At 42.6% G+C, this 21,891-nt stretch overlaps 1 protein-coding gene across 36 annotated transcripts in view; it reads right to left on the bottom strand.

The window, feature by feature from the left end:
- Window positions 1-1,844: 1,844 nt before the first annotated feature.
- Window positions 1,845-21,891, bottom strand: part of GLYR1 (glyoxylate reductase 1 homolog) — a 41,265-nt gene continuing 21,218 nt past the window's right edge. For 3 of the 36 annotated variants that reach the window (XM_083710896.1, XM_083710904.1, XM_083710905.1), the window contains 11 exons: window positions 19,329-19,415; window positions 15,737-15,793; window positions 14,929-14,979; window positions 14,751-14,824; window positions 12,573-12,672; window positions 10,996-11,106; window positions 8,663-8,764; window positions 7,913-8,075; window positions 7,078-7,257; window positions 6,446-6,570; window positions 1,845-5,447 (listed from right to left, as the gene is read on the bottom strand). In XM_083710896.1, the coding sequence (XP_083567022.1) occupies window positions 5,373-5,447; window positions 6,446-6,570; window positions 7,078-7,257; window positions 7,913-8,075; window positions 8,663-8,764; window positions 10,996-11,106; window positions 12,573-12,672; window positions 14,751-14,824; window positions 14,929-14,979; window positions 15,737-15,793; window positions 19,329-19,415 (1,125 nt within the window). In that variant the 3' untranslated portion in view covers window positions 1,845-5,372. The remainder of the gene's footprint in view (window positions 5,448-6,445; window positions 6,571-7,077; window positions 7,258-7,912; window positions 8,076-8,662; window positions 8,765-10,995; window positions 11,107-12,572; window positions 12,673-14,750; window positions 14,825-14,928; window positions 14,980-15,736; window positions 15,794-19,328; window positions 19,416-21,891) is intronic. The other 33 variants (XM_083710927.1, XM_083710910.1, XM_083710913.1 and 30 more) reach the window with 15 other exon arrangements.

Below are 21,891 nucleotides of genomic sequence, written 5' to 3'. Positions count from 1 at the left end.
TGAGCATGCTCAGTGGCCATGGAGTAGTAATTGACTGTGCTCGAAAACAGCCACAGAAAGGGGAGGGGCATGGAATGGAAAATCCTGAAAAAGACGTAGCTGGATAGAACTCTTGAGCAGGCACATTCCATCCCGCAACACACCAAATATAATTCAGATTAATATTGTAAACTAAAGGGAGTTATCACATCCAGATTATAAACCATATAGCACTTCTCTGATTGGCATTGTGTTCCCAGTGAAATAGTTACCATAAATTCTTCAGCTTGTGCTTTCCTTCTGTTTATATCCCACCTTTCATTCCCAAGGTTGGGAGACAGTGACTGGGCCAATGTTACCCAAATTAGTTTTATGGTTAAGAAGGTACCTGCATCAAAGATTTCCATATAACCTAACCACAACAGCAAGCAACTTTCATTCCCAATACTATTTGAAAAAGAAAGTTATGTTTAGTGACATGAAAGTTATGTTTAGTGACATGATTTATCATACTGTGAAGTTGCTTTTTCTATAGTGTATAGCAGAAATTCGCTTCCAAAGACTTCTCGTTTGAGTTTTTCAGGGAAATGGATACTTTCATTCTTGAAGTGTAGTATTAAAGAAGTTGATGTTTAATGCTAAAGATAAACAAGTTGTATGCCTAAACAGAACCCCCATATTTAAATATTTACACAAAACAAAACTTTGTGCTAAAGCTGTCCTCTATCCAGTTCAAAACTTATCCAACGTGTTTGGGTAGCAATGTCTTAAAGGAGGGAGAACAGGAAATTCTTGCTTCCTACTTTGTTGCAGCACACAAAAATCATTGTGTAGCCAAACAGACGTAGGCATCAACATTCCCAAAAGCCAAAGGTAGGCAATTCTTCTCATTAGGATCAACTAGCCAAGTCATTTTATTATGGTCAATAACCAGTATCAAGACAAAGATACCAATTACAAAATTATAAAACTCTAGACAAAATAAGATGTAAAATCATATATAAACAGGCAGTTCTAGGTGGTCATTTATATCAGAAAGGAACCCTTCTGACCTAGGGATATCCATCGTAGAACCCAGTAAACACCAGAATTTCATGTTCACCTGAACTCTTTTGGCTTAAGAACCCCCCAAGGTAGCAAGCAGCCTGCAGCTAGAAACAGAAGGGGAAGGGCCATAGCTCAGAGTATAGTATCAGCTTTGCATGCAGTAGGTCTCAGGTTCAATCTCCAGGTAGGGCTGGGAGGGAATCTCACTTGAAACGCCAAAGAGCCACCACTAGTCAGTACAGACAGTATTGTGGTTAGATGGTCTGGTGATCTCACTCCATATAAGGCAGCTTCCTTTGAACAAGAGCACCTGCCATGTCTAGAGCAAAGCTGTTGTCTGTCACTGTTGAATGACACGGCTAGATTGCTCTTTTAAGTCCTTCAAGCCTAGTTCTGTATATTCTAACCGGCAGAGGCTCTCCAGGGTTTCACACAGAGTGTCTCTCCCCAGTACTACTTGGAGATTTCAGGGATTGAACCTGGGACTTTCGGCATGCAAAGCAGATACTCTTAAAATTATTCAGAAAACACAGTTCTAGAGCTGACAGAGAAAAAAAAAGAGTAGGACAATAGAAACAACTTTAACTGGGTTGTTTTGCAAGCAGACAGGAAGAAAAACTGCCTGTAATTGTGGGATCTGAGTGTATAAAAGTGTGAAGTGTATCTTCAGTTTCAATACAGGAAAAACATAACATTGTGCTCTATGAATCAAAAGTAAAGGGAATGTTAGGCTTAACATATTTCTTTTGATTTAATGGCTGGTGCAGGGAGAGAAAAGAGAATATTGGTGGGGAGAGTTTAGAAACAGACAAGTAACATTGTGTTACCAAGAAAGGTTTTATTTCCTTTTGCCAGTAGCTTTGTTAATTGCACAAGAAAAAAAATCATTTCTTCTGTTTTTGCCATTTAATCATCACCACACATCCTATTCTGAATGACAAACGTTAATTAAAAACAAGGCAAAAAAATTTAAAAAAAATTCACAACCTTAATTAACTATAGATCGGTCATTGAAGGAGAGGGAATTAAAAGAAAACTGCTTTTTCTTACAAGCTTTCCACAAGTGTCACATTTTTTTTTCTCTTTAAAAAGGAAGGATCCAAAATAAAAAGCAATTGCTAAAACAGAAATCCCCATTAAAAAGTAACTTTACAGTATTGTCAACAATATTAAGACAACAATGACCAAGCCAGTTCAATCACACAGTCTTGTAATCCAAGCTTCCCCTCCTGCAACATCAACAGCTGGAATCTGAAGGGACCCACAAAAAAAGGATTTTTGAGAAATTGGCTCCTGAAGGTGAGAAACTGAATAGAATGAAACAGCGAGTCTTGCGGCCCCTTAAAAAAACCCCACCACAAATATATTGTGGCATAAAACCTGTGGGCCATAGCACACTTCTGACCCGTGAAAGTTTATGCCACAATAAAAGCTTTAAGGCACCACAACTCGCTCCCATTTTGATGCAAGAAATGAAGGCGACTATTCTTCTGAAGTGGCATTTGAGACTGCAGAGTGCTCGGCCCACCCTTGGCTTCTATCTGAGAGTGTTCTCAGCTGTTCTTGGTTTATCAGTAACTGTAGAGTCCTGCAGGAAGTACCACACCCGCCAGCAGATCTTTATTTTGCTTGCCAAAGAAGCCACAAGATAGGCCTTCAATACAAGGGGTTACTGTTTTCTGTTACTCCCACACCCAGCCTAGTTTGGATTTTTTGCTCCAAGGCAAAATAAAGTGTACTGAAATCTGCTGTTTCTGTTTACATCTTTTAAAAGTTTTCTGAAGACTGCCTTTATCACAAGATTAAGAAATCCCCCACACACACCCTGGACCTCTTTGGGATAGTACCTTAAGATCCTTGCAACTACTTCTATCATTTATAAATCATGCTATGTGAAGACTGCAAAGTATGTCCTCCAAAATTAAACTGCTCTTTCTGCAAGATCCTAAGCTGTCCTAGCAGGATCCAACAGGGAATCCATAACACAACTGTTGTGTGCTCATTTCCACCGCTCATCAAGATAAAATTTCAGCACAGGGCAGAGCAGCAGTCTCTGATGGCTATCTATGGCCAGAGATCATACAAACAGGAATGGAAGACCCTAGGGAGAGTAGGCTTCCTCAACCTAGTACTCTTCAGAAGATTTTGACTAATTCCCATCATGATGGCTGGAGCTGATGGGAGCTGTAGTGCAAAACACCAGGAAGGCATCAGTTTGAGGAAGGCTGCTCCAGAGGAACACTTAACTGGTTCTGTTTCCTTTCCCAGGCCAACTGCTAAAATGCCACAGAAGTAACAAGCAACTAGAGGAGTGTGGCTTTCGTTTTTGTACTGGATCTACAAATGTGAAGGTCCTGATCAAGGTAACGTCCTGGTCCATGTAGTATATTCACTACAAAATGTAAGTATGGATTACTGTGCAGACTGGGTCTGTGCATATTAGGGCTCTACAGCTGCAGGACACCCATGGAAAATGTGAAATCTGATGTGTGAACAGCAAGGGGTGTCCATCCTGCTGCTTTCCAAGTGTGAACACGGGATTCTCTTCCAAGACTAACATTGAGCTGATATACTTAAGACATAGGGGCATTTTCTCTGCTATTTGTACGGCACCCACTTTGTATATCCTTGCATTCCATTTTGAAAGTTCAGGAGCTGCCAGAGAGAACTCAGGACTGTTCATTTGACACCAGCCACATGGAAGCATGTGGTCAAGTTCTGTTGGGCTCAAAAGCTCACCCTCTCCTAATGGCAGCTCTGGTTGATTCAAATAGATTTATTTGAATTCTCTGGGACCCTACTTGACTTCCAGTGAGACCCAGCATGGTAAATGTCCTCAACAGCAGGAGCCATTCCCCACTTCCCTTTACTAGGTTATTTCCAAAGTATCGGTACTTTGTCAATCTGCTGGAGCGCTCACAACTTCACCAACAGATGACAGCATATCAATTCAAAGCTTGTTGTCACTGTCATTCTGCTTGTTTATTAGGCTGTATTAAAGTTCTTGCCAGCAAATAGGCATATCTCCTCCACTTTTGCAGAAAGGGAAACATGGAAGTCAAGATCCTGGGTCTTCCTGAAGCCACTTTCTCTTACCTTGCCCTATGGCTCTCTGGCAACATGAGAAGAATCCTAATAAACTTTGCCAACACTAACAGCCACAGAAGATCAGGTGCGTGCACACTGTGCATGCTCTCAGGACATAAAACCAAAGGAGGACACCAAAGTTTCTACCTTTGCTCATTAAAACACATACCAGTTCATTTTCTGAATTATAAAAAGCAATAGGGTTTTACAGCAATATTCAAGACTGGATTAACCTTTTGGGAACTGGAGTCTTTTTAAAATCAACAATGGGGAATCTGTGCCCTCCAGATGCTGGGGGACAAAAATCCCTTTGTTCCAAGAGTGCCTTGGATTTGGAGTTCAACAATGCTTGGAAAGCCAAAGGCTGTTCTAAATGCATTTGGCATATCCAAGTGCCACAGGCATATGCTGGATCCTGTGTACACTAAAAACTAAGCTGTCTGAATGGGAAGGGCCATGGATGGAGCCTGTTTTGGTTCTCGTAACTAATTCCACTGAGATACTGAGGTGGGGAATATCCGAAACTACAATGCTAATTTTAGCCCTGTCACCTTCTTGATTGTGACTGCTTCCCTCCTAGGGAAAAAAAGAGGAGCCAGGTTCCCAGGGTCTAGACCAGGTGTGGGAAATCTCTGGCCCTCCAGATGTTGCTGAACGACAACTCCCATCACGACTGGGCCACTGATCTTGCTTGTGGAAGCTGTAGTGCATCAGCATCTAGAGGGCCTGAGATTGAGCCACCCAGGTTCACAGGCAGGTGAGATAGCCTTCTTTCAATTGTCCCTAGTGCATAAGAGAGGACAATGAACACATTACCCACAGCAAATAAGTGAAACAGCAGTTAAAAACAAACAAACAACCTCTTGAGGACACTGGTACAAAAGTGAACACCAGAAGAAGCCAAGCAGCAGACTTCCTGGCAAGAGTCGCCTCAGGGTTTCTGAGATGACCTGCAGCCAATTCCATTCTGTGACTCTGAGCATGTGGTGTAATTTGTTGTCAAGAAGGTAATGATCCAAGCCCTTTCCCTCCTACTCTTGCTGCTGCTGGCACAGGAAGGCTTGCTGTAGAATCTGCCCTTGTGGCAGATCCCAGGAGAGTTTTTGTATTTTAAAAAAGGAAAAACAATTGAGGAGAGGTGGGGGGAAGAAAAAGAGAGAGAGACAGAAAGACAGAGATGGACTGGTCCAGAGTTAAAACCCAGTATTCATCATCATCATCATAATTAATAATCATGGTATTAACAAGAATGGGGTAGCCTAGTGGATGTAGGCCCTGTACACAGCAGACATGTCATTGTCAGATTGGTCCAATGCTTTTGCTCGTTTGTAGACCTGAAGAAAGAGAAAGGCAATAAGAGAGCAGTCCTTTCAGAAAGCAAGTATTCTCATAATACTATTGGTTTCCCACTAGAATACAGAACTGCCTCAGCAATATCTATAAACACTTCCCTTCAAGGAACGCTATGTGAGTTGGGGAATTGGGGCCACAGCCAGCACCTATGTGTAGCTCACTATGAGGAAAAGCCTGCTGGCCATAATTAGCCCCAACAAAGCTTCCCCCCACAGGAAAGACGATAGTGTGTCATGTAAAAGAGCCAAAATATTCCATTAAAATATAAACTTTCAACAGCCATAAGCAGTATTAAATCACCAAACTCTAAACCAGGATGGGCAACCTGTGGCCTTCCAGATGTTGTTAGACTTCAGGCTTGCCAAGCATGGCCAGGGATGATGGGAGTTGAACAACGAATGTTCTACAGGTTTAATTTTAACCATGAGAAGCCAATGCAAACAAAAATGTTTTACAATGCTTTGAAAAAAATGGCTGAACCCCAGAGGATTTGGCAAATCAAGGAAAGAGTGTCATAATCAAGGGGCACCATCAAGATCACCTCCCTATAAGTGCCTGCTGCCTTTTGAAAAAAGGTGTGTGTATGGAATTATCAAGAGAAACGACCAGGGTTGATGTGAAGCATGCAGATGTGAAGCATGCCCATTAAAAATAGGTGAAAAAAAATGGCCGTTTCCCATCCACCTCTTTTTCCCAGCCATCACTTATCTAAGCAAGTGTGATGCGTCCCCCTGGCGAGCATGGTGGGTGGTCCAGCCTATTTCCAAACTTTGAAGCTAAGAAGGAGGGTGGGAGTCCTTTGCCAGTGAGCCATACCTCCAAAGTTGGAAGACTGGGGGCCGCGTGGCCAAGGCACCCAAAGAGGCTTGGCCATGCAGGACCAAAGTGGCAACTCCCCTGACCTTTACAAAAAGGGGTATCAGGAGCTCTCCTGAAGATGGAACTGGAGCAAGAGAGGAGACCTGGGCAGCACACATACCTCATTGGCTGCAGCTGCCATGGGAGTTGGGTGGTTAACAGAATCGCCTAGTGCAATGGCTAATCTGAGATCCTTCTGGATGTATTTCAGGTAGAAATCTGGTTTAAAATTTCCTTGCAGGATGTCTGGAAAAAAAGAAAAGAAACAAAACCCCAGGTACATTTCACATTCCACTTTCCCAGCTGCTGACTTGCTTTCTCTCTTCCCTTGCAGATTTCACCAGTGCCAGGATCAAACTGATCCTGCTTAAAGACATCAAGTAGAGTCAGATTGCTACTCTAAAAGGGATCTTCAAGGCAGATATCTTTCCTAACCCTCCTTTCAGTAACACTGCTAAACTGTGACCCTCCCCCAACCACGGACCTCCTGTATCACCCCATATTTTTAAAAGCCTGGCTGTGAAGACAGATGAAGTAGCAACAAGCTTGCAATGTTCAGTGGATAAAATCTTTGGCTTGGATGTGGGAGTATGAATCTGCAGCAAATCCATCCTACACTACACTAATGGAATAGTGAATCCCAGAAGCAATGCTTATATCCTTTCCCCCACTCTTTGAACCCCACTATGCAACTGTTTGGTGACACTTAAACCAGCTTTCTGGTTAAGAAGAAAAGATGGGAGAGAACTTTACTTTGGCACTTCTGGTCCAAGAAGATGCTGGCGAGCTGTCCCTGGTTGAGGATATCCAGAAGAGTCTGCTGCGACTGACCAGTCACTTGAGCCAGAGTTAGTCCTTCTGCTATTGTGGCCATGAAGCTTCCTTGGACCATGTTCACAATGAGCATCATCTTGGCAGCGTTGCCCACTTCCCCTGTGAGAGAGGCACACACTGTTTGACAGCTCTATATAAGGAAAAAACCAAGAACCTGCACCATGCCCACTGAGATCTAAGCCGTTCTGAAAGACACCGAGTGAAAGCAACCACATCTTCTGTTTCGGGTGGGTGGACTGAATCCCTAATATGAATGCGTGCATGACAGCAGCCTGGAAGCGGCTAGAAAAGGGGGCATAACAGGGGGTGGGAGCATAGTGGGCTTATGTGTGCTCCGCAGTTGTGCATGTGACTCCTTACACAACCCTTCTGCAAATCAGGGGTTGCCTGTATCACTGCTTCAGACAGACTCTGGATTCCAAAACTATTTTTTTGACCACACAGTTTTATGTTCTCTTGCCTAAACATGCTGAGGGGAGACTCACCTTCCTATTCCACCTCTCAGAATGGAGATACTGATAGCAAGGGTGGGCAACACAGTGCCCTCCAGATCAACTCCTGATTACTGGCCATCAGCTGGCCTGGAGCTGCTGGGAATTTTAGTTGAACAACAGTGTGGAGGACCACAGAATGCCCATCCTTACTATACAAATCGAGGCCCACTAAAGCCAACTGAATCCAGTGGGCTTAAACTATATTCTGCCTATAATCAGCCTACTATGATTCTCTTCAGCTCTGGGATGGAAGATATTACCTAGAAAAAAAGAGGTTTTCCCCATTGCTTGGAAACAACTACTGCAGTCTTCATATAAGCCCCTGTCACCGGCGGCTAGTATCACCAGCATGCCATCATTAGAGAGTTGTTGGTTCCCTGAAACTGGTGCCTCCAGGAAGCGACCACCCCTGGATACGATCACCTGGAAGAAACGAGAAGAAATGTCCCAATTAAATGGGGCACACACATATGGAACCAACCAAGAGGTCAAAGAGGAAAACTATGCCTTGAAAACCATCAGGAAATACAGGAAACCCCAAGCACCTATTAATGACAGGAGCACCCATGAACTCCTTCTAGCCATTGGGTTAACCTGCTGTGGTGACACTGATGTTGAAAACACCCCATATATTGGCTAATGTTGAGTGTGTCAGCAGGAGACTATTGACAGCGCAGCTACTTTTGAGGGAACTGAAAGGTCACATCAATTTAGGGGCAGCCAACTTGGTGCCCTCCAGTTGTTTGTGGACTCCAACAGTATCTGGAGGGCACCACACTGGCTACCATTTCTTTAGATTGAAGAACAGGGTACAGGGAGGTGAGGCAGACTTCCAAAAATCATTTGAATCAAAAATCCGAATCCCTGGTTACAGGTCTCAATTTTTAGTAAGCTTGCAAATTGCCTGGCTCTTTTAAGGCAGAATTTGCATGTAGCGGAAAAAGAGTGAATGAACACCATCCTGAAGTAGAGCTAACCCTATTACCAGGCACTCAGTTTGCAATGCTTACCTGAGCCAGTTCTGTAACAGTGTCTGCATCCACGGTGGACATGTCCACGTAGCACTTTCCTGGACGTATACCCTGGAGCACTCCACTAGGACCAAGCACCAGCTGTGGGAATAGAAGAGCGCCAAAGCAATAGGATGTCTGCAAAAGAAACCCACCTATGCCAATGCTAAAGGGCCTCCTGCTAACCATCTCTGCACAAGGGCTTGCTGAAAGTGCCCCCATGACTTGAGTGGCCTCAACATTATTTACCTTGTAGGATGCTGCTATTCACTTTAGACAGAGGATAGTTTTAAGGAAGCTCTAACAAAGGATCAGGAAGATGATGGCATTACTGCCTTGGGCTACATTTTCTCTCTATCTTGGATAAGGGATGTCTGGTTGAAGCTCTATTAGGATGTGTTACTATTTGCAGTTCCAGGCAGAGGGGAGGAACTGGACCACACAGAAATACGACTAGTTTCTCACAGGGTCAGCCGAGCATGCGCACAAATCTGCAGTGCTATACTGCAGCACCTGTATAAAACATTAACTCAAAAGGAATCCAAAATTCATGCAGCCCAACTTCTTACTCAAGGATGAAACCTCCCATTCTATTAACTTCACAGCCTTGCAGTTACATATATATAAAACAGCAGGGGTAAGATTTGATTGATGTGTTGACATTGTAGGGCTCTGGATTGGGTGCTGGTTATGACAACAGGCCATTTTAAATGATATGGGGAGGGAAAATCCTTTTTTAAAAAGGTAGCAGATGAAGAGTTGCCTAACTCCGGGGCTAGATGGACTTGGTCTGACCTGGCACAATGGTAGCTTCTTAGGTCCTATTAGGAGGAGTAGATCATACATTTTGTGTTACTCTACTTCATATACACTCAGCCACACAATTATTTTTGTGTATTTTACTTGTATTGTGCATTGGTTGAGTTGTATGGATAACATGAGCTTAGGTAGGACCCTGGAGCAAAATCACTTAATAAATAGAAAAATATACTTAACTGTGCCTGGGGATTCTCTGCTGCTTTTCTGAGATAACAGTTTTTCAAGGCTACTCTTACAACCACATAAGAGCTACAAAACGTGTAGCACAAGCACAGTCCTCTTTATTCCGCCCTCTATTAGTAGTCTCGGGTTTTAGGAGTGTGCTACTGGGAAAGCACACACTAATCAAACTCCATGACCTCAGCCTTTGAGACCGAGGTTCAAGCTCCACCTCTTGATGGTCTCATCCAAGTCACTCTCAGCCTCTGTTCCTCAGCTGTAAAATGGGAACAATAGCAACCTCTCACAGGGTTGGCTGCGGTTATGGAAAAGTCACAATAAAGTTATCTAAAACATTTTAAACTGTGAAGTGATACAATTTGCTTCTGTGGCTGACTGTGGTTATCCTATCCCAGAGCACACACAGTCCTTTATTTGTTTTATATATTGCCTTTAGACTACAGCCTTCAAAGAGGATCATGAAAATTATAAACATACACTACACCAGCAACCACACAAAATGAAGAAAACAAAAAGCAAAAGTAACCAGCTCTGCCCAAACCTACTGTGAACTATTCCAGTCATTTGACAGAAAAGCCTTTAGAAGGAGATTAAGCATTTGGGCAGAAAATATCAACATACAGCTGAAAAGACAGGGTAACCTTGTTCTACATACTAGAGCCATGTTTTGATACTCTGATCAGTTTCCATCCATGATTTAAAACTGGGAGGCACACTTCACTCTTAATTCTCACAATTTCTGTTCTCAGAACAGCAGCCAGGCTTCCTCCTTGAAACTACCACTACCTCCTGTTTCCCCCTTCCCAGTCAAGGCAAGACAACAGTGATGCTTCTGGCCTTTTCTTGCCTCCATCAGCAATTGCATAAGGGAATCCTAGCACACACTTATTCCAATTGAATATTCTGATACAATTCAAATAGTCTAATTCTAGCATGTCCTTATATATATGCTAAGTAAAAAGTGAGGAAGGTTAATCAATGTTGCACGGGCCCTCACTGCTATAAGGAACACAGAATGGACGACGCCTCCAGTTTACTAATTTTTTCAAGGCACACTTCAGCCTCTCTTGCAGTACACTTAGCATGCCCTGATGCAGTTTGGGAATTACTGTACCAGACAAACTTTGGGGCATCCATTACAATGAGGAATATGATTTCTGCACTTTCCTGGCTTAGAATTAAAGAGCTGCAGAGATTCATGACTGCAATCAATGGAGGGATTCATTCATCAGGAGTCAGTATGTTTTGGAAGAGTTTTTGGTCATGGAAAGTCAGCGCTGTGTACAGCACTGAGAGAAAGGTGAGAGCGTGCAAGAAAAAGAGACAATCCTTACATCCTTGGCTGCCTTTGGATCAGATACGCAGGCGAAAGTGATGTCACAGGTGGAGACCACTTCAGCGGGGGTTCTTCCCAACCTTGCCCCCTCCTGGATGAACAAATCACACTGCAAAAGTCACAGACCCAAATGTAAGAAATGGAAACCATTGAATAATAAAGGTCAAAGCTGGCTTTGCTCTACCAGGGACCCTGATGTGCCCATGGTGAACTGAAGAGGATTGCATCCTGGACCACATTCACATGAACAAAATGAAACAGGGCTAGGCTATTTAGAAGAACCTTGTTTTCTGGGGTGTGGAGATCATGTTCAGTGATGTCAGGTTCTCTTCTCTGCTTTCTAGAGTGGTTAGCTATCCTCTTACTTTAGGCAGCGCATTTCAAGGAGCATTCCAAAGACCCCAGGGCTTCCATAGCAACTTATCAGGCGCACAGCTCAAGAGGCCAATGATAGCAGGCTACCTTCTAATAGCCAAACAGGTAGCAACAGCTAGAGCCCAGTTCCAAAACAAAGCCCATGCGGGCTGGTGGGGAATAGAAAACCTCACCTGTCCTGAATGACAGAAGACAACCTGCTACTTTCTACTGGTGGCAGTAGCTGGGTATGGGTCCTGGCATTAGCTTTTATCATCTCTGTGTGAGCACTGAACATTTGGGCCATTCCCCTGCTGCCACAGGCCGCTAGATGGTAGCTCCAAAACCAAGTCTCTTGATTGCTTTTACCCCAGAATAAGGGGGGGGGGTTCACCATTGTGAGTTTGATCACTGTTTTTAAGAATTAGACATGCACACTGTCTCTCACTCCACTGTGCTCAAGCAATCTATAGACTAGCCATTCCAGCTGGCTGTAGCAGAGGGACAGAGGGGCTTCAGGGTCCACTCCATTGACTCTGCTGAGACAGGCTGCCACTGGCCTCCTCTCATTCAAATCTTCCCATTCAAAAGCTATTATGTGTTCACTACGAACTGATGCCTGAGTCAGCTTCTCTTCCTCTTCCCTCTTGTGTTGTATCTGTTAGGTTGCAAGCCTGAAGGGACTGGTTTGTATACCACTGATCTCATATACAAGCTATTCCAGGAGCCTTTTTGGCTGAAGGGCAGGGTAAACCAATGCTTCAAATAAAGAAATCCATCTCCAAAAACTTGATACAAGAATGATGTGGACACAGCTGTTCCAGAGATCAGAAGGCAGAGCTTCTGCTACTAGCCACAAAAATAGCACAAAATGAGAGGAGAGAACATGAAGCAGAGGGAAGGAAAATGTTACCATGGCTACTATGTTCTGGTGTGATAATTTAAGCTGACTTTGTCACAGCAGTGGTGGAGCTCAGAAATGCATGTCTCAGACGTGACTGACAGAAAGGCATACTTTTTGTCTAAATGGCTTCTCCTCATTACTATACTTCCAAGCTCAGTGAAACCCCACTGTTCACATTTGGGATGATGGCTTAAGGTCAGCCAAGCTGAAAGTCGCCACAGCTTCATAATGAAGTCTCTCTGCAGATGAAGAAGCTTAGACTAGGTGACTAAGACCATGTATGATATCGCCTCATACTTCCCAAAGAATGAACTCACCTTTTCAGCAGTCCGGTTCCAGACCGTGACAGTGTGACCCATTTTTAGTAAGTTGGACACGATGCCACTCCCCATCAGGCCAAGGCCAAGGAACCCTATCCTGGGGAGGAGAGAAGGAAGTTTGTAGCGTTGGAAATTTGCATAAGGGCTTAATGTGAGGTTGGAGATATAGACGCAGAGGCTCTTTGAGGCTTTGTGGGGTTCAAGCTTCATGGAAACAGATATACAGAGGCAGCAAAGTGCGTAATTCATAGTAACAGAGGATTTATTGAGTGAGCACCAATGTTCTCAGGAGCAGGAACACCAAAAGGATCACATTTATATCCCTAGCAAAGAGCCAATGGCTGACAGACATCAAAAATCTGCTCTATACAGCATGCCTAAACAAGCAGTCTGGACTTAAGAGACATTACTTTCTGCTCAGGAAGATAAGAGAACCTCATCCTAGAAGGGCAAAGAACTGGGTGCACAAAGTCATATTGATAGCACAAAACAGACTAGGACGGTGCAGTGAAAAATGTCTTGGGTCTGCATGTGCAAGGTCTAAATTTGAGTACAGTTCAGCAATGACTGGGCAACTCCCTCTCTTAGCTAGTTTGCCTCAGAAGGCTCAACACAGCATTTGGTATCCTGGTGCACAACTCATAGATCAAAAGTCACTTATGTTTTTGTAAATCTTTCTGCCATGCCACTTAAAGAGAATTAAGTGCTTGTTTAAGCTACAGTTCACATGTTAGCAGCCACTCTGGTTTCATGCTTAGGAAAAGCCACTGCTAACATGCAACATTCCTTATCCAAATTAGTAAGGAGGGGAGGGGGGTATTGGAAGAATTTTGGTTGAGAGGACCCTGCATGCACTTTAAGTAAACTATAAAGAGGCAGTGGCAAGAACAAGGGATACCAGAATGGAACAAAGACAAATTACCCTTGGAAACTTACAAAGAGTACAAGTGACTGTTTCCCTCCTCAATTAACAAAGTCGTTTCAAAACTGATCTTAATAAAGCTAACACATTTTAGCTTCCTGTATGTCTGCTGTTCAGTTCACAGCTGGCAGCACTTGCAATGCTTAACTAAACCACCCTGAGAGGCTTGCGGCAAGCCACTGCTAAGACATTTTCACACTAACAGAGCCCAACCCAGAGGGACGCATTGTCTGCTTCCGAATTGCTAAGGGGAAAGGGTTTACCTGAATACTTTCATTGTTATATATTAAGTTTCCCTTCAGCAAGCCTGAAAAACGGACATTCCGAGACAGCTCCAGCGACAAACAGGCCACAGCCTGTTCTGCATCGGAGCAGGAGGGAAATTGCTTCCGAGAGCGAGGCAGGAAGTGCAACTGTAGCTCCTGTCACTCTAGAGAGGGGGAAGCACAGGAAGTGCCAGAGGACACAAGTGTCACAGAGTGCAGTTCTTGAAAGGTACAATGCTTCCGCCTCTGCCCATGTGTCTGGTGGTTTGGGGTTGGTGGTTAAACAGATTAGGCCACCTGACGTGCCTTGCAGGACAATGCTATCACCCACATATTGACTGGGCAACTCCCAGCACATTCATGCAACGACCCTAGAGTTGTGATAAAAGCAACTTTCATTTTTCAAAATGCATTCATCGGATCAGCAGGCAGGCTCATTACGATATCCAGGAAGTCTTACTAATTTTGTTTCTCATAGTTTGATCATGCTCTTCTTCAAGAAACTCATTGCTTTTGACTTTCTTGCATCTCTTGGAGCCCTTTTTTTTTTAATCCTGGAAGGCCTTTGCAGCTATTTAAATTTCTAATGTTTAGACTAGCCAGTTACTTTAGTGATTCTCTGTATTGTTTTTAATGGTGTTTTATGTTTTGTTGTACATCACCCTTATATTTTATAATATGGTAACACAGAAATACTTTTATAAAAACACAAACTCACTCAGCCATTCCTCTTTTAACAAGCATCCTAAAATATTTATCCCAACTGATATCTGCTTTGAATCTGAATTAGTTTTCCATATGTGATCTTATTTTCAACTGCTGTTACACATATAACTATGGTTTTTTAAAATGTTTTATATGTGCAATTGTTATAACTGTTTACATATATGTATCATATGTGTTATATTGCAAAGTGCTCCTTAAGCCAACAGGCAGACACGGCAGCCTTCAGAATCAGAGGGAAATGAAAGAAAAGGAGGTTCTTACTTCTTGTCTGTGGGAGTGATGCTGCCATTGATAGCCGTGCTGTCGGCTGCCTGGATAGACGTGGACCCTGTTTCCTAAGGGGTAGAAAAAACACAGCCATAAAAGATAATTTTACTTTACAGAAACAGGCAGTCTCAAAACTTTAATGCAGGCAAGTAAAAAAGGAAGTCTGCTATACCTCTTCACACACCTTCAGCTTCTTTGTGATGGCTTGGTAGCAAACAGCTGGCTGCATAGAGAGGAAAAGGAAAATAACAAATTTTGGGGGAAACTCTTTTGCTGTCTTGCAGGGCAAGTAGACCTATATACTCAGCATGAATAGACAATAATTATGATCAAGCCAGAGACACCCCACCCTACTTTCTGTATGAGAAAAACAGTTCTTATGCTCAACACCTTCCCTCCAGGGCAATCCCAGATAACACTGTGAACTCATAGGTGAAGAACCAAGCTTAGAGAGATCTGGCAAAAAAACAAACAAAACCCAAGTAAATAATTATTGCAGGAGAACAGCTGCAGGTCAGTGGGTAGAGCACTTGCTTTGCATACAGAAGGACCCAGTTTCAATCACCAGCATTGGAGAGCAGCTGCCAGTCAGTGGAGAGTCTAGGCTTAGGGTGATACTGAGCTAGATGGATCAATGATCTGGCTCAGTATAAGGCAACATCCTATTTCCTACTCCCCAACCATGCTCCCTTAGGATGGAAGAATCTTTATGAAATGCATGTGGGGTGAAATAAATGACTGTTATCTCCCTATAGCTGCCTTATGCGCAACTTCTGGTGACCTGCTCCAGGAATCATACCTGTCCCATATGTACAAGTAAAAAACTGCTGTTCCTCAAGGAAATCTGAGGATGACACGGCTCAGCTTTAAAGGCATTTTCACTTATGAATGCCAAAGCAAAACTAATGAAACCTGGCACAGAGACTTCAACTCCTTAAGTGCCACAAGCAATGAACTCATCAGCCAAACCTATTGCTCACCTTCTCTGTCTGGCTAAGCAGGAAGTGATGGAAATGAGGGTCGCCATCTTTCACAGGCTGCAATTGCAAAGAGGCAAACTTAGAAACCAAGGCAACCAAACTTCAAGTCTGAAAAGCCTCCACACACATTTTAATGGGTCGTCACTTTCTCAATTCTGAGGAGACTCCTTGATGTCTGCCACAGACTAGCAAGAGTCTTGTTTTTATCTATGTACCTAATACAGGATGTGTCAAGAAGTTATCATTATGCTTGGTAATAGAGGTGGGAATTAAGAGAGTCCAGGAGAGGCAGGCTGGGGAGTTCAGCTCAGAAAGAATTGGCAGGAGAAGGAAAGTAATTTCCAGGACATAATACACACAATAGCCTCTTCAGTGAAAGCCACCCATGGCAACATTATGGGAGGCTGCTTGAAAATGACTCCTTGGGATATATTTAAGCTTGTGATATATCCCATAAAAGCACTTTCCTTTTAAAAACAGGACTCATCTGAATGTATTGGTTTCTAAGTTGCAATCCTAAGCACACTATTAAGCAGCAAACAATTTACTTTTGAGTAAACATGCTTAAAATTCTGCTACAGGTCTGTGCTCTCAAATCTTTTTTTTTAAAAAAAAAAAGTCACTTAGGAAGCCTTTTTTTTTTGTCTGAAGAGCGGTTTATTACTTCTTTAAATAAATCAGTTAAGTACTACCCATTCTAAGAGCATGTTCATGTTAGATGGAAATCATCAATTTAAGTGAAATGTTTCTGATAAATATTAAATGGTGAGGGACACAGTTTGCCAACTCCAAAAATCAAACCTAAGGTGATATCTCAGAAACTACTTTGACTACTTTTTTTTATCTTCTGCCTCTTGGCACCAGCCACTATCAACTCTTCAACTAATAATTGGTGTTGACTGGTTATCTAATCATCCTTACCCCTCCTTATATTTTCTACCAATGGTCACACAACAAAGAGAAAGGCAAGATTCAATTAGTATTGCATTAACAGTGTAATAGGTTTTGATGTTCGTCATCACTGCCTCTTTCCATATGAACCAGCCCAGATACAGAGATCATCCTCTGAGGCCCTTCTTTGTGTGCTTCCTCCAGGAAAGGACCAGAGGGTGGAAACGCAAAAAATGGGCCTTTCCTGTGGTGGCTCCCGTTTTGTGGAATGCCTTCATTACCTATCTGCAGATGCCAGGCAAAAATGTTTCTCTATAACCACATCTTTGGCTGCTTAACATTCTATGGCTGTTTAAATGTGTTTGCAGGCGGGAGATTACTGGTTTGTTTTTGTTTTATTATATATTATATATATATTATGTTGTGAACCACCCTGTGATCTTCGGATGAAGGCCGGTATACAAATAATTGTGATAAATATACAAAATTTGGTTTGGAAGGAAATTTGTATTTAAAAACCCTGCAAGCCAAATGCAAAGATGTATTTAATTTTTTGTGCAGTTTGGCCCTCAGAACTGAGCAATGAAGGGTAGGAGGGGAGGGGAAATTGCAGGGAGAATCACGTGACAAGACTTCTATCAGCCAACAATTCCATGAGTTCTATCCCCTCTCTGCTATTGGACCTAGTAAAGGAGTAGCCCATGTGGTGCCCGCCCCTCAAGGCATTGCTAGACTATAACACCCTTCATCCCTCACCAGTGGTTATGCTGGCTGGGGCTGATGGGAGTTCAGCAACAGTGGAGGGCACCACATTGACTAACCCTGCCCTACCAACTTTGCCAACTGCTGGATTCTTTATAGGAAGTCCTGCTGGCTGCCTCCTCACTGCTGCCAGAGGGCTGTAAAGTGGTAGCCCTGGAGCCCCAGACAATCACCTGTGCTGCTAAGCTTCCCTTACCTCCTAGCTTATGAGTATTGCATTTCAAAGATCAAAGAGGCAGCAATGAACATACTGAGCTATGCAAAAAGCAAATTCTGAACATGATGTGTGTTTGCCTTTGGATTCTTTCCTCCTTTCTTTCTAGGACAGACCTGCATGACTTCTGTGTTGCAGGGATTTTGCCTGGTAGTGTGAGGGGTCATTCTTTACTATAACTACATAACATTGGAGTCTAAGGGGTGGGAGAGGATAGGAAATTTGAAGTTGAGCATGCTAGTGTTTCTGGGGAGGAGAAGAGTGATGTCTTGCTTTGCATTGCTTCACTTTGTGGGTCTCATCCCCATTTCCCAAACCCCCAAAAGATGGAAAATATTTATGATTACCACCTGGTGATGAAAGACAGGAACATATTTGTTCATGTTCACAAGATATATTTTTGCATTTCAGCCACTATGTTCATAACGTAACAGCTTTTTTGTGTATTTCCAAAGTGAGTTTCTCAGAGAACACTTTACAAGTAAGTAAACAGGGAATGAGCCTTACTGAAATTGATGGGCCTTACTTTTGAGTAAACATATATAAGAACATGCTTATAGCTTGCTTCTCAGGCCTGGCATGCCTCGTGCAATAGTAATCTGAGACCTTTAAATACAATTCATGGTATGTGATTTAAACCATTTTAAAGAGCTATCCTAAGAATTAACTTATATAAAAATATTTTTATTATTTATATACATTTAATTTTAAAATGTTTTAAGAAGCTAAGGCATAGCTATTAGACTAATTAAACTAGGCTATTAGATGAAGACTACTATTGTCATCTTAAGACTGAAAGACTGCAGAATGGGTTGTCAGCAATGAGGAATGACCAGATCCCAAGCTCCTCACACACACACACCCAGACCATTTTGATAGGTAAACAGGGTTACACAACTGTCAATCACCTGACATCACCATGGCACCAGGTGACCCGACTTAAGAGCACCAATGCATGGAAAAGTAACACCTCTTCTACAGTGGGCTGGTTTGTATGCAACCGTAAACTATGGTTTGGTACTATGTACATGTGCTGGAATGAGCAAGAGCAAATCATCTTCTCCCATGCAACCAGGAGGCCTTCTATAGATTTGAAATCTAACTTGTCATCACAATATAACTGTGGTTTAAAACAAGCTTTGGTTAAATTGAGCAAGCCAGCTTCATAATCCATGGTTAGTAGTTGGTTTACTCAGAAGCTGACCAAAACATCTTTAAACCACAACGCCTGGTTTGCACATAATAAGCCAGGTTTCAATGGAAGCAAATGCTGCAGAAATCCTTCTCTTGGCTGATGGTGAGTCCAAGGCTTTATTCAGGTTTGTTTCAGTTCATGCTAAACCATGGTTTAGTGTTATGTTAGAGCGAGCCCAATGGCTCCTCCTCTTGTTTCCCTTCGCCCATATGAAACAGACAGTAACCAGGGCAATGCAGAGATGGGTACAGGAATAGGGACAGTAAGAGAGAGGAGATGAAGTAATACAAGAGGCGAGTATTTGAAACTGGAAAAGGCGCATGATGCAAGTCATGCACAGAGAGGACTGGAAATGGAAGAGCAAGGAAGGAAAGGGTCTCTTGCACAAAATCTGGGGAACCAAGCCTTCCATTAAGAAACTCTGATGTATGCAAAGTAGAGGATTACTGTGATCCACCCCTCTGTGCTTCGTACAACAGCAGAAATGCTAGAATTTTTTCCACTGAGGAAAAGACAAAGAATTAAATCACCTCGCTTACACTCGGTGGCCATTTAAAGCCAGCCATGGTGCCAGTCATCATTCTCTTCACTGTGCTCGATTCAGGGATTGTCAGATCCTGTGAAGCAAGGAGGAGATTGAATAAGAACAAAGTTTACGGACAGAATCCCAAAAATCTGTGCGCAGGATATTTGAATAGCAGCTAAATGAATATGTAACAAATATAATGAAGCATATTTTCCTCTTCCACATCCCCAATCAGTCTTTGGAAAATGTTGCTCTTACAAAGGAATACAACTTCCAAAATCAAGTAGTGGAACGTGCTTGCAAAATGGCATATGAAAAACTCTCAGTGGAAGAAAGGGGTTTGCGCTAGGAGCAAATGGCTGGGCTGGTTAGGAGAGTGTCATCTCTCATGTGCAAAAAAGGAAAGGAATGAATGGTGAGGAAGGGTCCATCTGTATTCTATACACAGAGGACAGAGAAGTGTTGACTCTACAATAAAAAATGTTCTCTTTCCCAAGGTCTGAGCTTATAGTATTTGGTGAAAGTTGGGCAAGTAATAATTTATTGGGGCCAGCTTTTAATGGGTAGTGTTAAATGAGATCCAAGATAATTTGAATTCTGGTAACGTACAGTATTTTTAAAAAATGGGTTAATTTATTGATTTGATTTAATTTCTGTTATATCTAGGAACTTTGGGTGGGTGGAATGGACAATAAATCCAATAAAAGCAAATTAACCAAAATAAGCAAGGACTTTTAGCAGCTTCAAGGTGACTCAAAGCAATCAAGCAATAATCCATGCAGCAAGATCCTATTGTAAACTTGGAAGCAAGTCCCCACCCCACCCCCAGGTTCACTAAGACTTACACCATATTAGGTGTGTTTAACATCGTGAACGTAACATAATCAATGCACATGACAATGATTCAATACATGCTATCCAGTAAATTTCACAAGCCAGGATGACATTTATTTCCAAGAAGGACTCCCTCATCTTATCTTATTTCCCTCTGCCATTATTGTCATGGAGAAATGTACTGAGAACATCTCAGCTTGCTCTTTTACCATTATTAACCTCTTGTTATTTATATATATATGAACATCAATTTGCATCCCTTTCCTTGACTCAAACAGAACCCACCCTTCACCTCTAACCTAGTTTCTTCTTAACGGGTCCCAATTTCTGGAATGAAGAATTGTGCCAAAAGCACATTACACTCTAATCTATATCTACTGTTGAGGGAGAAGGAAAGCGATGAACAAAAGACAAAATCTTTACTGGTTTTGGAATCTTGGCCAATTTTCACTGCATGTCTTCTAAGCACCACCACTTTTTGCTTTCTATTTTAATAAATGATCTGGCTAAGAATTTTAGGTTTTTCAACGGACCAAAACATTATCATATTCATACGTCATACGTTCTACCCATTGAGCTATCACCTTGAAAGACATCTGTAGGGATTGAAAGGTGGGTATAAATTATTTTACAACAACCACCTGAAGGTGTAGAGGGAGTTGCCATAGCCTCATCATAATCTAGGGAGCATTTTATCCCATCACAATCTTTGGAATCCGGTGACAACAATAACTCTACTACTCTCCTACATTAAACCTCCCAGCTCCACCACATTTTAAGTAAAAGGCCAAACCAACCAACCAACCAACCAACCAGTGTCCATTTAGTGCACAGATTAAAAGACCTCTCAGTGAGATGTTTTCTAGCCATCTTCTACAGCAGCTTGCAATCCCTTTTGATTTTAAGCAGAGTGAGATTCCACAACAGTGACAAACCAGGACCATTTCAGTTGCCAAGATGACTTGGACTGCCACAGCCAGTGCTATCTATACAAAGCCTGGTCCAACAGCCATTCTTACAAAAGCAGGGCTGTCCTCCACTGGAACTGGGCTCCCACTCTCTTTTAATGATTATATTTTGAAAAATTACTGAGTATTCTAGAATGGGCAAGAGAGTATGCAGCAGTGGTTGTTGAATGAGCAGCGTCATCAAGAAGTCTGTTGCTTTCAGTAGCCTCTTTTCTTTCCAAACTTCTTGATGCTGCTTCTCCATCAGCCAGAAAATCCATGCATAACTGCCAACTTTTCTGCAATCAACCATGTAAAAAGGGACACCCCCCATACCTGGTATTCAGCCAGTGACTTAGTATGCTTCTGAAATTCAAAGGGCTAAATTTACTACAGTCATACCTCAGGTTGCGAACGCTGTGGGTTGTGCGTTTTCGAGTTACGGACGCGCCAAACCCGGAAGTACCGTAACAGTTACTTCCGGATTTCGGTGCTCACGCACGAGCAGAAACACCAAAACCGCATTTTGCGCATACACAGAAGGGCTGAATCGCGTCGTGCGTGTGTGCAGAGGTGGTGCTGCAGGTTGCAAATGTGCCTCCCACACGGATCATATTTGCAACTCGAGTTTCCACTGTACTGATACACTCTCCAAAAGAACAAGTTAGCAAATATGCACACCCTCAAGCCAACTGTTTTGGAAATGTATAACCTAAAATAAAATCTCAGGGAAAATCCTACTTGCAAGCAGTTCATCACATCTAAACGCAGGGATCTGGTCAGTAA

This window comes from Podarcis gaigeae (assembly GCF_964106915.1).
Source record: "Podarcis gaigeae genome assembly, chromosome: 14".
In the NCBI taxonomy this organism is placed as follows: domain Eukaryota; kingdom Metazoa; phylum Chordata; class Lepidosauria; order Squamata; family Lacertidae; genus Podarcis; species Podarcis gaigeae.
The sequence above is the reverse complement of the archived record's forward strand: the minus strand, read 5'-3'. Positions and strand labels throughout refer to the sequence as shown.